This window comes from Leptonychotes weddellii, unplaced genomic scaffold, assembly GCF_054177405.1.
Source record: "Leptonychotes weddellii isolate Sample4059 unplaced genomic scaffold, ASM5417740v2 HiC_scaffold_879, whole genome shotgun sequence".
NCBI lineage: Eukaryota > Metazoa > Chordata > Mammalia > Carnivora > Phocidae > Leptonychotes > Leptonychotes weddellii.
In genome coordinates, this window is record NW_028059112.1 from 1,643 (window position 1) to 14,817 (window position 13,175).

A 13,175-nucleotide genomic window follows, 5' to 3' on the forward strand; every position below is an offset into this window, starting at 1 on the left:
AAAAAAAAACAAGAGTAAAAATTTCTAATTAAAAACATCTTAGGGGCGCCTGGGTGGCTCAGTCGTTAAGCATCTGCCTTCGGCTCGGGTCATGATCCCAGGGTCCTGGGATCGAGCCCCGCATCAGGGTCCCTGCTCTGCGAGGAAGACTGCTTCTCCCTCTCCTACTCCCCCTGCGTATGTTCCTTCTCTCGCTGTGTCTCTCTCTGTTAAATAAATAAAATCTTAAAAAAAAAAACAAAAAAACCCCATCTTAACTAGGTTTATTTTGCATTATTATATAGTTTTAGGTGATATGAGAATAAAAAACTCCAGCCCCTCCCCTCCGAAAACCAGTAGGACTTGCCCTGATGATAAATGATGCTGTTCATTTCTAGTTATTAAATTCTCTTACCTGATGGAAGCTCTGAGCCTAAGGCTTGTTCTCTTTGTTAATAAAGATTATCAAGCATTAAGAGAGGTGTCAAAGTAGGATAACACTAAATTGAGACTCTCTCCTTAAAAGAGAATTAAAAAAAAAAAAACACCCAAATTTTCTGTGTGGTTCAAGGTTGGATTCAAGGTTATTTGACAACTTGTACCACCTAAATTAAAATCACCTCATGTGCCATGCTGTGGTGGAAACTATTTTCCTTTTTTTAAGATTTTATTTATTCATTTGATAGAGACTGAGAGACACAGAGACAAAGCATGAGCAGGAGGGAGAGGGAGAAGCAGACTCCCCACTGAGCAGGGCGCCCAATGTGGGGCTCGATCCCAGGACCCTGAGATCACGACCTGAGCCGAAGGCAGATGCTTAATTGACTGAGCCATCCAGGTGCCCCTATTTTCCTCTTCTTAGTAATAGAGTTCCATGACTTACCTGTGTTCACGGCACTTAGCTATGGACTACGTTTCCCAGCCTCCCTTGCCACTAGTCGTGGCCATGTGACTAAGCGGGGGCCCATAGGAGGTGAGTAGAAGCACCAGGTATCCCATTTGAGTCCTGGTCTTAAAACATTTGACATGTATTACTTGCTCTTTTCCCTCTTCCCATAAGCCGGAACGATAATGTGGCAGGATTCTGATTTAACCATACATGAGAATAAAACCACAGGGGATGGTGGAAAAATAAGATGGGAAGGACCTGGGATCCTGGGTGAGTTTGAGGACAGAGTTGCCCCACTAGCCTGGATGACTCACCTCTAGTCTGTTGACATGTGAGAGAGAAATAAGCTTGGATTCTGATGTAAGTCCTGTATTTGGGGTGTGTGTTACAGCAACTTTGCAGATAACCTAACTTTAGAAAACGATGGTCCTAACCACTTTCTCTGGAAGCTGAGGTTAAAACGAGTGGTTTGTGGGATTGTTCTGGGCATCTGAGTCATGGCCATGGACAAATTCTTTAGCTTTCTTAGTGCTCTTTTCCTTAAGCTTCCCAAATGCGGGATGGAGAGCTAGCCTCACCCTCCCTCCCTGCATCACCGCGAGGTCTGGTTCTCCCTACCTGTCTTGGTTGCACTGTAGATGTTCTCAATAGGAAACACGGAGCCCAGTCCATACAGCAGGACTTTGGCTAAGGCAGGGATTAGCTGAGTGGTAGTGACCAGCACGTTGACACAGTTGGGCCTGAGGACAGAGAAGACTGTAGGTCAGAACACCAAGGCCAGGCCTCCTCACCCTGCAGCATGAGCCTGGAGTCAGCAGGAGCTCTGGTGGGGTTTGGAGCTCTGGCTAAGTCATCTTCAGGTGACGGGAGGCCCAAAGATCCTTCAGCTGTTCCTCTCTTTTAAGCCTGAGGCTGCCTGGCACATTGAAACGCAATCCTGTAATATTACTTACAGTGTTAAAGTGTTAATACTTATTTAAAACAAATGTTTCTTGCAAGGGCCCACACTTACATAGCTGTAGCCACCTATCAGGGATGTAAATGAGTAATATGGATCAGGTGTAGGGCAACAGGGAGCGGTGAGGACTGGGGTAAACTAGAGAACACCTGCCGGTTCTGATATTTTGACAGAACCTAGAAATCTGGAGCTATGGATTACTTTCCCAGTCTTTGGGACACAGTGTTTATCAAACAGGACACATCCGCAGGACAGAGCCAGCTCATGGCCTGCCATCTTGTAACCATTCATATGCTGGGTCACAAGATTTTTGGATGCTAGTGCAGGGGGTTATTTGTTCTCTGGCTCAGATGATCTTGTTAAAGAGCAAGAGGCAATTTATTGGGAGGCCTGAAATGAAACTCCTTACCTTGTAATTGCCTGCCAGATGATCTGCAGCCCACTAGAAAAGGATTTTCAGAGGGCTTTGTTGTGACCAGCGGGCGTGGTGGGCAACAGTGGATGGGACAGACCAACCTACGTACAAAGCTCTGCTGGACCCTGAGAAGTTTTAGCACCTGCTTGCTCAGCGGTGGTACAAGGTTTCCATGGTACCGTGTGACTCCTCAGCTTTATCAAATGTCTGGAAAGTGTGCAAGTGAGAATTTGGAGAGTCCAATTCTTCAAGTATGGAAATGGAGGAGCCGCCACCCTCAAATGGGAGGAAGTTCAGGGGCTGGAAGGCAAATAGGGGCTCCTACCTACCGGGAATTGATGAGGTTGAGCGCCTTCAGAGAGTGGGTCAGCCAGAGGTCGGTCAGAGCTTCCAGTTCAGCTCTGAGCTGTAGCCAAGTCTCTCTTTTGGGAGCTCCTATCAAGCCTATGGACAAGGGAAATAAAGATGTGGTATTTATCATTTGAGAGGTCTGGTGGGGGGGTGGTTAGGGAAGGGGAATCTAGCTACTGGTACCCTGAGATTTCAAATCAGATGATACCCAAGGTCAACTTTATCCAGTGATTTTAATCTTATTTTGGGATTGATTGATCAATAATCCTATCCACTGATTGATCCACCCATCCGCCCGGCCATCTGTCCATCCCTCCCTCTGCCCATCCATCCAACAAAGGATTCGGGAGTGCCTTCTGTGCGCTCAGTATTGAATAGGCACTGCATATACAGATGAACAAAAAATGCAGATTATAGAGTTTATACTGTTACAGTGGAGACAAAAAATGAATAAAATAAAAACGGTTAACATTTATTGAGTGCTTACTGTGTGTATGGCTTGTGCTTTTTTTTTTTTTTTTGGCCTGTGCTTTTAATAGGATTTATTTCATTCATTTTCACAGTGCCCCTAGAGGTGGACACTCTTTTTATTTTTTCCCATTGAGATATAATGGACATATAACACTGTGGAAATCAGGTGGAGAAGCTGAGGCTTAGTGAGGTCAACGGACTTGCTCACTGCAGAAGTATGGAGACAGGTGTACCCAGGCAGCGGACCTCCAGAGCCCACTCCACGGGCTCTCTAGACCTGTCTCTCAGCCATCAAGGCCCTTAAGATAAAGTTCAGCCTCCAGAGCCCCTGCCCCTGCTTAGTTGCTTATCTCATCTCTTGCCATTGCCCTGCTGTCCTTCCGTTCCCGCCCTAGTGGCCTCCTCTTTGTCCCCTGATACACCAAGTACGTTCCTACCTCATCTCAGAACCTGGACCACTCTTCATATCTTACCTTCCCTGTTTGCCTAAGTCCTTTACACTCAGTTTCCAATGTCATTTCTTCTGGAAGGCCTACCCTGGTCAGGTCTCTATTTTACACTCTCCCAACACACTGTACCTCTTCTCCTGGCACACTTGTCACAACTATGATTTCAGACACATCTGTGTGATCATGTGTTCGATGTCTGCTTCGGCCACCACACCGTCGGCTCCATGAGGGCAGGGACCGAGCTGGTTTTGTTCACCACCGCGGAACCAGCCCCTGGGCAGTGCTCTAGCCGGGGCTGGCGCATGGCTCGTGCCGATTCGGTGTTTGTTCAAGGGAGAAGGAATTCACTGGGACAAAACGCTGCAGGTGGTCTCTGGCCTGCCTTCTCTCTGCCCCTTCCCCACAGCCCTTAATAACAATACAAACTGTCGGGGGCACGGGACCATACAGTTTACAAGAGGCTTCCCACGCGTGCTGCCACGGGTAGTCAGCTGGTCAACCCCTCCTACTTTACACTAGGAAGTATGCTTCAAGCGTCTGTCTGCTTGCCCCCTACCCGCAGCTTTTCCCCAGGCTCGGCCTCCTTCCCCAGACAAGAGCAACATTCAAGAAGTGCTCACTGCGCGGAGGCACAGTTCTAAGCAACTCCCATGTGTTAATTCACATTATCCTGACATTTGTCCTATGAGTTGGGCAGCATCATTATTCCCATCTGACACCTGAAGAAACTGAGGCACGAAGGGGTTAAGTAACCTGCTCAAGGGTTATAACAGGACGTGGTAGAGGGAGGTGTGAAATCAGGCGAAGGCCTCTGAACCCAGTCCTGCCTCCCGATGTTGACTTGTTAAGCCTTTTCTATTTTCACCCTGTATCTTGTGGATGTCTCTCTTCTGAGCACAACTTCCCAAACCCTCGGGATCCCGGGGTGTTGGTGACCCCCGGGGTTAGAGGCTGGGGCCCTCACCACGCCAGTTCTGTGATGCAGAAAGAGCTGGGGGAGAGGGGTGGGGGAGGTGAGCCGCCCGCGGAGTCCTGCCACCTGCAGGCTCCCCTCGCCTGTTGACACATGGCGCAATCTCCCCTCAGCTCAGGGGAGAGCAGAGCAGCCTGACAGGAGCCCCGGGCGCTTCCTGGGGCTTAACCTGGATGAGGAGCAGGTGGCCCCTGTCGGCCGCCTCCATCCCTGTCTCCTCTACTCCAAGCACACCTGCTCCCCTCCTTGCTCCATGTCCACAGACTTGGGTGTGAGAGGCTACCGAGTGCGGGCAGAGGTGGCGAAGCCGCCGGCCTCGGGCTCCACCGTGGTGGTTCGCCACCTGGGCTGTGTGATGCTGGCCAGGTTACTTAACGTCTCTGATCTCAGTTTCCACCTTTATAGCACACAGATGGGAAAAGCACCTCATAGGGCTGTGGCAAAGGGCAAATAAAACAGTAGGTGAAAAGCCCTCCTAACAGAGCCCGGCCTACAGTGAGCGCTCAGTAAACACTAGCTACGGCCAGGACTGCGTAGGGTCGCAGCTGCAGACTGGAGACACAAGAACCTGAAAGACTCCCAAGCAAAACTGAAAGGAGCTAGTGACGAATGCGACCATTTGCTGAGCCCCTGCCTCAGGCACAGAGCCATGACTTCTGTGCCCATTAACAACAAACCTTTCCATAACCCAGGGAGACAGAATTGTTTTTATCCCCATTTCACAGATTTAGACGCTGAGGCTCAGGGAGGTAGCCAGAAAGTGGAGGCATTGGGACTGGAAGTAGGTTCTGTCCAGTCTGAGACCCTAGATTCTTCCTGGAACTCCACTCTTTCTGGGGCAGGGGGAGGGAGCCCTGGAAGCTTTGGGGGCCAGGGGGCCAAGGGGCATATGGCAGACGCTACCAGCTGCCTACTCAGACCTTTTCCCCTTATGGGCCTGTAGTTGGTTCCACACACCCCCAAATGCCTCCTGGGGGAGAAGCAGCATCACCTCCCGTTAAGAACCTCTGGCCCAGAGAATTCCAGAAAAGCAATCTAGGGCCTGGCACTGCAGAGCCAGCCTTGCCCATAGGCCCTTCCAGACTTCTCATCCAGGGCCACGACCAGTGCTCTCTTGCTGCCGAAGCCAGCGGCCTTCACCTTGACCGCACATCAGGGCCTGAACCCTGTGATCTTGACCCCAGCTGCAGCCAGGCCGAGAACATCAGAGCTGGAAATGCCCCAGCTGGTTCCAGGATGAGAACCAGCGGCTTCCAGGCCTTCTCCAACTTCAGTGTTTCCACAGATCACCGGGAATCTTGTTAAAAACGCAGATTCTGACCCAGTAGCCTGGAGGGGGCCCCCAGAGTCTGGCAACAAAGGTGATGCTTACGCAGCTGGTCTGCGGCCCACCGTCTGAGCAGCAGGGGCCGAAGCCACCGGTCCCCCAACTCCAGCAAGTGACCGAGATGCCCGAAGGGCGTGTTGGAACGCAGGTGGCGAGGCCACTCCAGCCTCCTCAGGCCACACCTGATGCAGCCGGGGGGGGTGGGTGGCCCCTAAGCCCTCCCCACCGCTCATGGGCTGTGGGATCCCAGGCAGGCTGTTGTCTATTCCTCAGTCTCCCGTCCCACACCCGCCCCAAGTGAGGACACAGAAATGCTCGTGTCCCCTTCCAGAGCGTGCCCCGAGGCGCGCACTGAGCAAGCTGGTGTCTGCGCACGCAAGGGGCCGTGGCCGCCCTTGACCCTGCCTCGGCCTGTGGTGCGGCCTGAGCAGGGCAGCCAGCCCTTACCTCCCCCCCCGCCGGGGGCCACCGGCCACTCACCACCGACGTTGTTCTTGTAGGTGTTGTACATCTCCTTCACCCGCCGGTAGCGGAAGGCCAGCTTCCTCATCCAGTCCACGCCGCCGTGGACGCCGGAGCCCAGGCACAGGTTGGCTCCCGGGGCCGAGCTGTGGAAGCCGTCGGTGGAGAAGTTGTACGTGCTGGGGGGGAGGGGGGAAAGATACTGTCGGTGGGCGGCGGGGGGGGGGGGCTCTTTGCCAGGAGACCGCAGGCCCCACAGAGCCAGGAAGCCCCTGGTGCGGTGGCCAAGCTAGGAAAAGCCCCGCGCCCCTCCCCCCCTTTAGAATTCGAAACCAGAAAGCAATTCCAGAAAACGGTTGCAGCTGGTTCATCCTGACAGAAGAGTCCGGAAGAAAACGTGTTAGTTCCTGCTACTTCGATCCCCAAATCGGCACTGCTCCGTGTTCCGTGTAAGGCCTGGCTGCCAACCCTTTCTTCCCATTCTGTGACATCTCCGTATCTTTCCACAGAAATAACCATAATTTTTGTGATTTGTTAAATTAGGCAGAGTTGATCGCTGGGGCTTTGCAGATACAATGCTCCACTCCGAATGAAGCATGTCGGCCTAAGAAGTGCTCTGTGTGGACTGGGGACAAGTCAGAGTGTCCCACAAAGCTGACGACAGATGTGGCAGCTGGGAACTGGAACGGGAGAGTGTGGGCGACTCACCGCCTACAGCAACCGGCACGTAAGAATGAAAACCCCAACGCGCCAGAGACCCCCCCCCGCTCCAATCTTCCTTCCCTCCGCCAGAAGCTTTCCTAGAGGTTTGCAAAATCAACGTCGGAAGGGGAAAACCAGAGCGTGACAAGGGATATGTGTATAGTATGACCCAAAGCTTTAAAAATGAGTCTCTTCCTAGGGGCACCTGGGTGGTTCAGTCGGTTCAGCATCAGATCTTGATTTTGGCTCAGGTCGTGATCTCAGGGTCGTGAGATCGAGCCCCGCGTGGGGCTCCGTACTGGGCGTGCAGCCTGTTTGAGATTCTCTCTCTCCCTCTGTGCCGCCCCCGCCCCCCATGAGTCTCTTCCTAGGAAAGAGCAGAAGGAAACAGGTCAATATGGTTCTATGGCTGTCTCAGGGTGTGAGTTTGGCTAATTTTTTCCCTCTTTGCACTATTTTGCGCTTTCTAGATGTTCTAGGATAAGCTGAAGAGTGGAAACAGAAAGACATTTTATTTTTTACAAAGATGCGGTGCAGCGAGAATGAAACAACACTTGGAAGCCGTACCTCACGTACCTCCCCGTACTTCAGGGCCCCTGCTGCTGCAGAGGTCAAAGGGCATTTGGAAAGTGCGAGGTGCTAGGTCACGCTCCCTGTGGGGCACCAGAACACCGCGTGATGGGACATGCGGCTGTCACCCTCCATTCTGTGCCTGGGGCTCAGCCTTACTGGAGCAGAGGCCGGGCCTTCCTCTTGGACCGAAAACTCTTCCCAGGGAAGAGGCTTTGGTGGTGGCAACAAAAACTCTGCAGGAGCCACAGGAACACCTGCGGCGAGTGTCTCCAACTCAACAGCTAATTGCCCCTTGGGGGCTCCCTGGGGCACGCAGGCCAGGACACTGGCCCAGGCGACTTGATCCTCAGGGCCTCGAACGTAGACTTCCGTGGGCCTCCTGACTCGTCTGCAGCCTCGTGTTGAGCAGCAGTGAGCTCGGGAGCCAGAACAGCCCATTCACCCCGAAATTCCTCCTTGGTCAAGGCCTTTCCAGCAGCGGCCTGCTCTTCCTTCTCAGTCTCTTCAGAAGTCTCTGCAGAAGCCAAGATTCGGCGTGGCCTCCCGTGGGTGCTCACAGGGGATGGTGCCACAGGCGTGCAGGACCTCCAGGGCCGGGACCCGCCACATCGGACCCGCCACGTGAGTCCCCTTGCTGCTGGATGGGGTGGCAGGGTCCACGTGGCACGGGGGAGAGTCTGTGACACAGCCATGGGAGGCTGGGTGGCACCTCTGGTGGCCAGCGGTCAGCCCTGGGGGCAGCAGCTAGCGGAGGTCGTGGCTCCCGGAAGGCTGCGCGGATCTGGTTGGTGAAGGTTCCAGGAGCGGGGCGGCCACCAGCCTGGCCCCCGGGCAGCAGCAGCACAGCTCGCCGGCCAGGACTGCAAGAGGCTAGGACACAGGCGTCAGCCGGGTCTTCAGGGGCAGCCGCGTGACGAGCTGCCAGCAGAGCTTCTCCCACGTCCTCTTCAGATTCATGATGTTTGCGCCCATCCTGTTCCCTCTGTGTGGGCTGGTGCCACCTACGTGAGTTCCTGCTGCAAGGCATTTGAGGACATCCTCCTGCTTCAGTGGCAGGACATCAAGGGATCCGGACATGGTGGAAGTTTCCTTTAAGTTGCAACGGGAACCCAGGACTACGCCTTATGGGCCCCTCTCAGAGTAGTGTGGAAAGGCCAGAAAATTGATTCTTGAAAAAGAACACATACTAAAAACTCCGAGGACACCCTGGGGGAGGTGGCCAGATGTTCTGCCAAGAGAACAGGAGGGCAGGGAAGGACGTCCATGAATCCTACCTCCCCCACCTACTGGCTGTGTGAGGTTCGGCAGGTTACTTAACCTCTCTGTGCCTCCCATTCCCCACCTGTAAAATGGGGATGATGAGAAGAGCACGTGTTGTTCCCTAGGGTAACTGTGAAGATGAGGGAGTTAATGCACGTAAGGCGTCCGGGACAGGGCGTGGTGCAAAAAAAGGGCATTACCAAGGTTGGTTTCTGCAGTGAACTGAAAAAAACCAAAGAAGGGGCATTTGATGCTAGGCGCCTGGCACACAGTAAGGACTCAAAAGAGATTGCTTGAATGAATACATGGAGATTTTGGTGTCTATGGGGAAAACCATCCTTGGATCGTGGGTTCTGGAAGTGACGTCCCAAACAGCTCAGCATGAGACGGCCTTCAGAGGAACCCGCTCTCAGTCCCACGCCAGCCAGCTACAGGGGAAACGTTATAAAAGCGGAGCCCTGGTTGCTCACTGCCGTGAGGGGGAGAGCAGCTCCCAGCTATGACGTTGTGGAAAGGACACAATTAACTTTGATCTGGGGCTTATTTACTCCATAAATGGAGAAGCCCTGGCTGGCACTGGAGCCTTGCTCCTTGCCAGTCCTGACTGTGAGGGATTTTCAGAATGGCTAATTAATACGAAGCAGGCGCCTGCCTATCACTTCTGGTTGTGCTGGCCTTTGAAAAGACTTCCAGGGCCCAGCAACAGAAGCTTTGACTTCTTTTTTTGGAGTAAGATGGAAGACACATCTAGGAAGCAAAGACTAAGTGAAGTTACTGGTCCCATAAGCGAAACATCATGCAGTCTAATAATATTTTTGATGGGCCAAGAGGTACTAGGCTGGGATAATTTTGGATAAGCACAGATTAACTCTGGTTCCATTTTTATAAGGTTTTCTCAGGGGCAGGCTTGGAACACTCCAGCCACATTCCTCTGAAAGCTGTCTCGTTTTGAGCAGTTGGGTACCTTATTTCTGGAATCCATGTCCTAGGAGTGTTGTCCCCTAGAAACTAGATATACCGCTTACTCAGTCAAGAAATACTTTTTGAGTAGCGACTGTATCAACGTTTATATTAAATAATATACGTATGCTAATGAAGCACTCAAACCTTTGAAGAAGGGGTGCCAAACTCTTCGTGATGGTGATTCTGGGAGGCAAGGTTAGAAGTGGCATTTGAATTTTTTACAATATGCATGCATTACTTTGGGAAGCAGACAAGAAACCATTGAGAGATAAACATAAGCAGAGTCACAGAGAGTCTGTGGAAATCTCAGCCTCTGTGATTGGAGGTGATGCTGAGGAGGCTGCAGGGTGGGGGTCGGGGCTGCAACCCTGGGTTCTGACCCAGGCAGGTGCACTCATCTTGATAACCCAGCCCGCCCCTCCTCTCTGCTTCTGGTGAAAGGCAAGCTCAATAACCAATCAAAAGGGGCAGTTTTGGCTCCCCAAACTCCTACCTTAGGTCCTGCCCATTGTCATCGGATGAGACATCGTCAACGTGGATCTGGTCACAATCCTATGGAGAATGTGGTAAGAAGAGGAAAAGAAGGAGAAGGATGACTGGTTAATCTTTTTTTTTTTTTCCTAAAGATTTTATTTATTTATTTGTCAGAGAAAAAGACAGCACAAGCAGGGGGAGCGGCAGGCAGAGGGAGAAGCAGGTTTCCCGCTGAGCAGGGAGCACGACATGGGACTCGATCCCAGGACCCTAGGATCAGGACCTGAGCTGAAGGCCGCCGCTTAACTGACTGAGCCACCAAGGCGTCCCATGACTGATTAATCTGATGTAGTCTCTGAGAGAGTTGGTTTCATAAGCTGAGCACTGCCCTGGGAGTCAGGAGTCCTGAATTCTAGTGTGAGCTTTGCCACTAAAGGTTAGTGACCTCCCATTAAGTGTCATCCCTTCTTTTGCCTTCGGTACCCTTATAAATGAGGTTGGCTGTTCAGGGGGAGAGACCATATAATTTATCATGCAAACCCAGATTGTTTTGCAAGTAAAGGGGGCTGCTGTTAAGATTACATTGGGAGGACAGGCGCAAAACAGGACCACCCCGCTCCGCCCCTGAGTATGTGAGGACATACGGTCACCCTGGCCCCACAGTCGAGGCCTTTGCCTTAATCAAGGTACATTCTCTGCTCGGAAGGCTCTTCTGCCTTCATCCGCTTAGTGAACCTTGTATTCGTCAACATTCATTCTGGAGGTACCCCTGCCCCCAGCCCTCCTCTGTGTCCCATGATCTGCGGTCAGCATTGATTGGGGACTGATTATACTGTATAATGCATAATGTATAATGCTTGCCAGCCAACAGACTCCAGAGCCATGCTGCTTTCCACCACTCACAGATCTCTCCGTTCTCTTTGGAGAAACACCCTAGCACGTGTGAGCTAAGATAGAGGGGAGGGCATGACGAAGGAGGGCACATGACCCAGGCTTGACCAAGCGGAGAGACCCGGCCTTGGTGACTGTGTCAAAGATGAGCATGTAGTCTAAACAGGACCAGTGAGAGCCGGCCCTGGGACTTGGGCTGAGACCTTGGGGAAGGGGCCTCTCCTTCACTGTAGCTGCCACACGGTGGGATTAAGCCTGGAGAAAAGCAGATCTGAGAGCTGGAGACAGGGATGAAGCCCTGATCACAGTATTTGATCCCCTGGATCCAGCCCCAGCTGTAACCAGAAACCAGGCCACCATGACTGTGGTAAGCTGAATAATGCCCCCCACCCTCAAATGTCCATGCCCTAATCCCAGGGTCCTTATATGGCAAAAGGGACTTTGCAAGATGTGATTCAGTTAAAGGTCTTGAGATGGGAAGATTATTCTGGATTATCTAGGTGGGCCCTAAATGTAATTACAAGGGGTCCTGTAAGTAAGAAGCAGAGGGGTATTTGAAGACAGAAAGGAGAAGGGGACTGGGGTGGCATTGGGGTACACGGTAGATGGAGGAAGAAGCCACAAGTCCAGAAATACAGGTGCCCCTTAGACACCAAAAAAGGCCAAGACTCCTCCCCTCAGAGCCTCCAGAGGAAACCAGCCTCGCCAACGTCTTCAGCCCAGGGAGACTGGTTCTGGACTTCTGACCTCCAGAACGGTAAGAGAACACAGTCGTGTGCTTCAGAGTCGGCTCCGGCTGTGTGACCTCGAGCTGGTGGCATAACCACCCTGAGCCTCAGAGGTCGGGCTGGGAAATGAGAGACAGCGGAACCTCCTTCACAGGCTTGGCGTGAGGAGAAGGGAGGTGCTGGGCGCAGAGCATCCGGTGCAGGGGCTGGAACGGAGCAGGTGTGGCATGAATGTTAGTTTCTATTATTGTATGAAGATTTATAAATGTCCCCATTTTGGTTGCAAGGTAATTTCAGGGGGCAGGTATCTCCTGGGAAACACTGCTAGGGAGAGGAGAAGCATACGGAACTCTGAGCTTGACGCTAAGAAAAAAATTGGCGGTGACATCTCTGGACTGTTGATAGGAGGGTACAATCTGGAAAAAAAAAAGGTGCTTTCAACATTTTGAGCACCATCTCTTTTTACATAAGGAAAAGGCTTGAATTTATCTTTGAGACCAGGAGCTCTGCGGGGGGTGGGGATGATGGGAACCCCGTCCCTCATTAATTTTTAAAAGACCTATAAGGGTAACCATGTTGTTATGGAGATGTGGGGGTGGGGTGGGGGTGGGGACAGTGGCATTTGGGGCAGCCTGGGCCACTCTGTGGGGATTGAGGCTGGAACCTTGGAGAAAGGGGTGGTGTGGCCACTGGTCTCTCTCTGGTCCCATGAAAGGGCTCCAGATTCAAAAGGGGTTTGCCGGAAGGTGAGGTTTCCTTCCAGAGTCCCTGGCACACTCTGGCCCCCAGCTCTGTGGCACAGTGAGACCTCTCACATCCATGGGCCCGGGACAATGCCTGGGCATGGGCAGCAGTGTGCTCGGACAGGCCTGGATGGAAAGGGCAGGGGGGAAGTTCCACCACGTGGGCAGGTGGAAGTCGGAGCAGAGGGCAAAGAACATGGCGGATGTTAAGCGGTGAACCCAACTGAGACGCTCTCTGGAGAGCATTGGGAAAAAACTGGGGCTACTGAGTGACCACTCGAGCTAGCTTACCCCTAAGCCTCTACTGTTCCTCATTCCGCATTTCCTTTCTTTCCATGTACCCGGGCTTCTCATCGATGCTTGGTGGTCTCAAGTATACTTGATGCCCCTCCCCAAGAGGGACTGTTCTTTCCTAAAATAGTCGAGCACGATGGTACACCCTAACTTGAAAGATTCTATAGTCATGCTGTCTAATACAGTAGTGATTAGCCCATGTGGTTACTGATAAGTTATATTTAAATAAATTTAAATTCAACAGCATAAAAAATTTAGTTCCTTAGGCCTATT

At 52.2% G+C, this 13,175-nt stretch overlaps 1 protein-coding gene across 1 annotated transcript; it reads right to left on the minus strand.

Annotated features, from left to right (window-relative positions):
- Window positions 1–1,459: 1,459 nt before the first annotated feature.
- On the minus strand, window positions 1,460–11,651 carry LOC102735212 (protein phosphatase EYA1). The gene is made up of 4 exons (XM_081811605.1): window positions 10,266–11,651; window positions 6,293–6,453; window positions 2,571–2,685; window positions 1,460–1,608 (listed from the first exon to the last, which is right to left on the minus strand). The coding sequence occupies exons 2-4, from the start codon at window positions 6,360–6,362 to the stop codon at window positions 1,461–1,463; spliced, it is 333 nt and encodes a 110-aa protein (XP_081667731.1). The 5' UTR covers window positions 6,363–6,453; window positions 10,266–11,651; the 3' UTR covers window position 1,460.
- Between the last annotated feature and the right edge of the window lie 1,524 nt (window positions 11,652–13,175).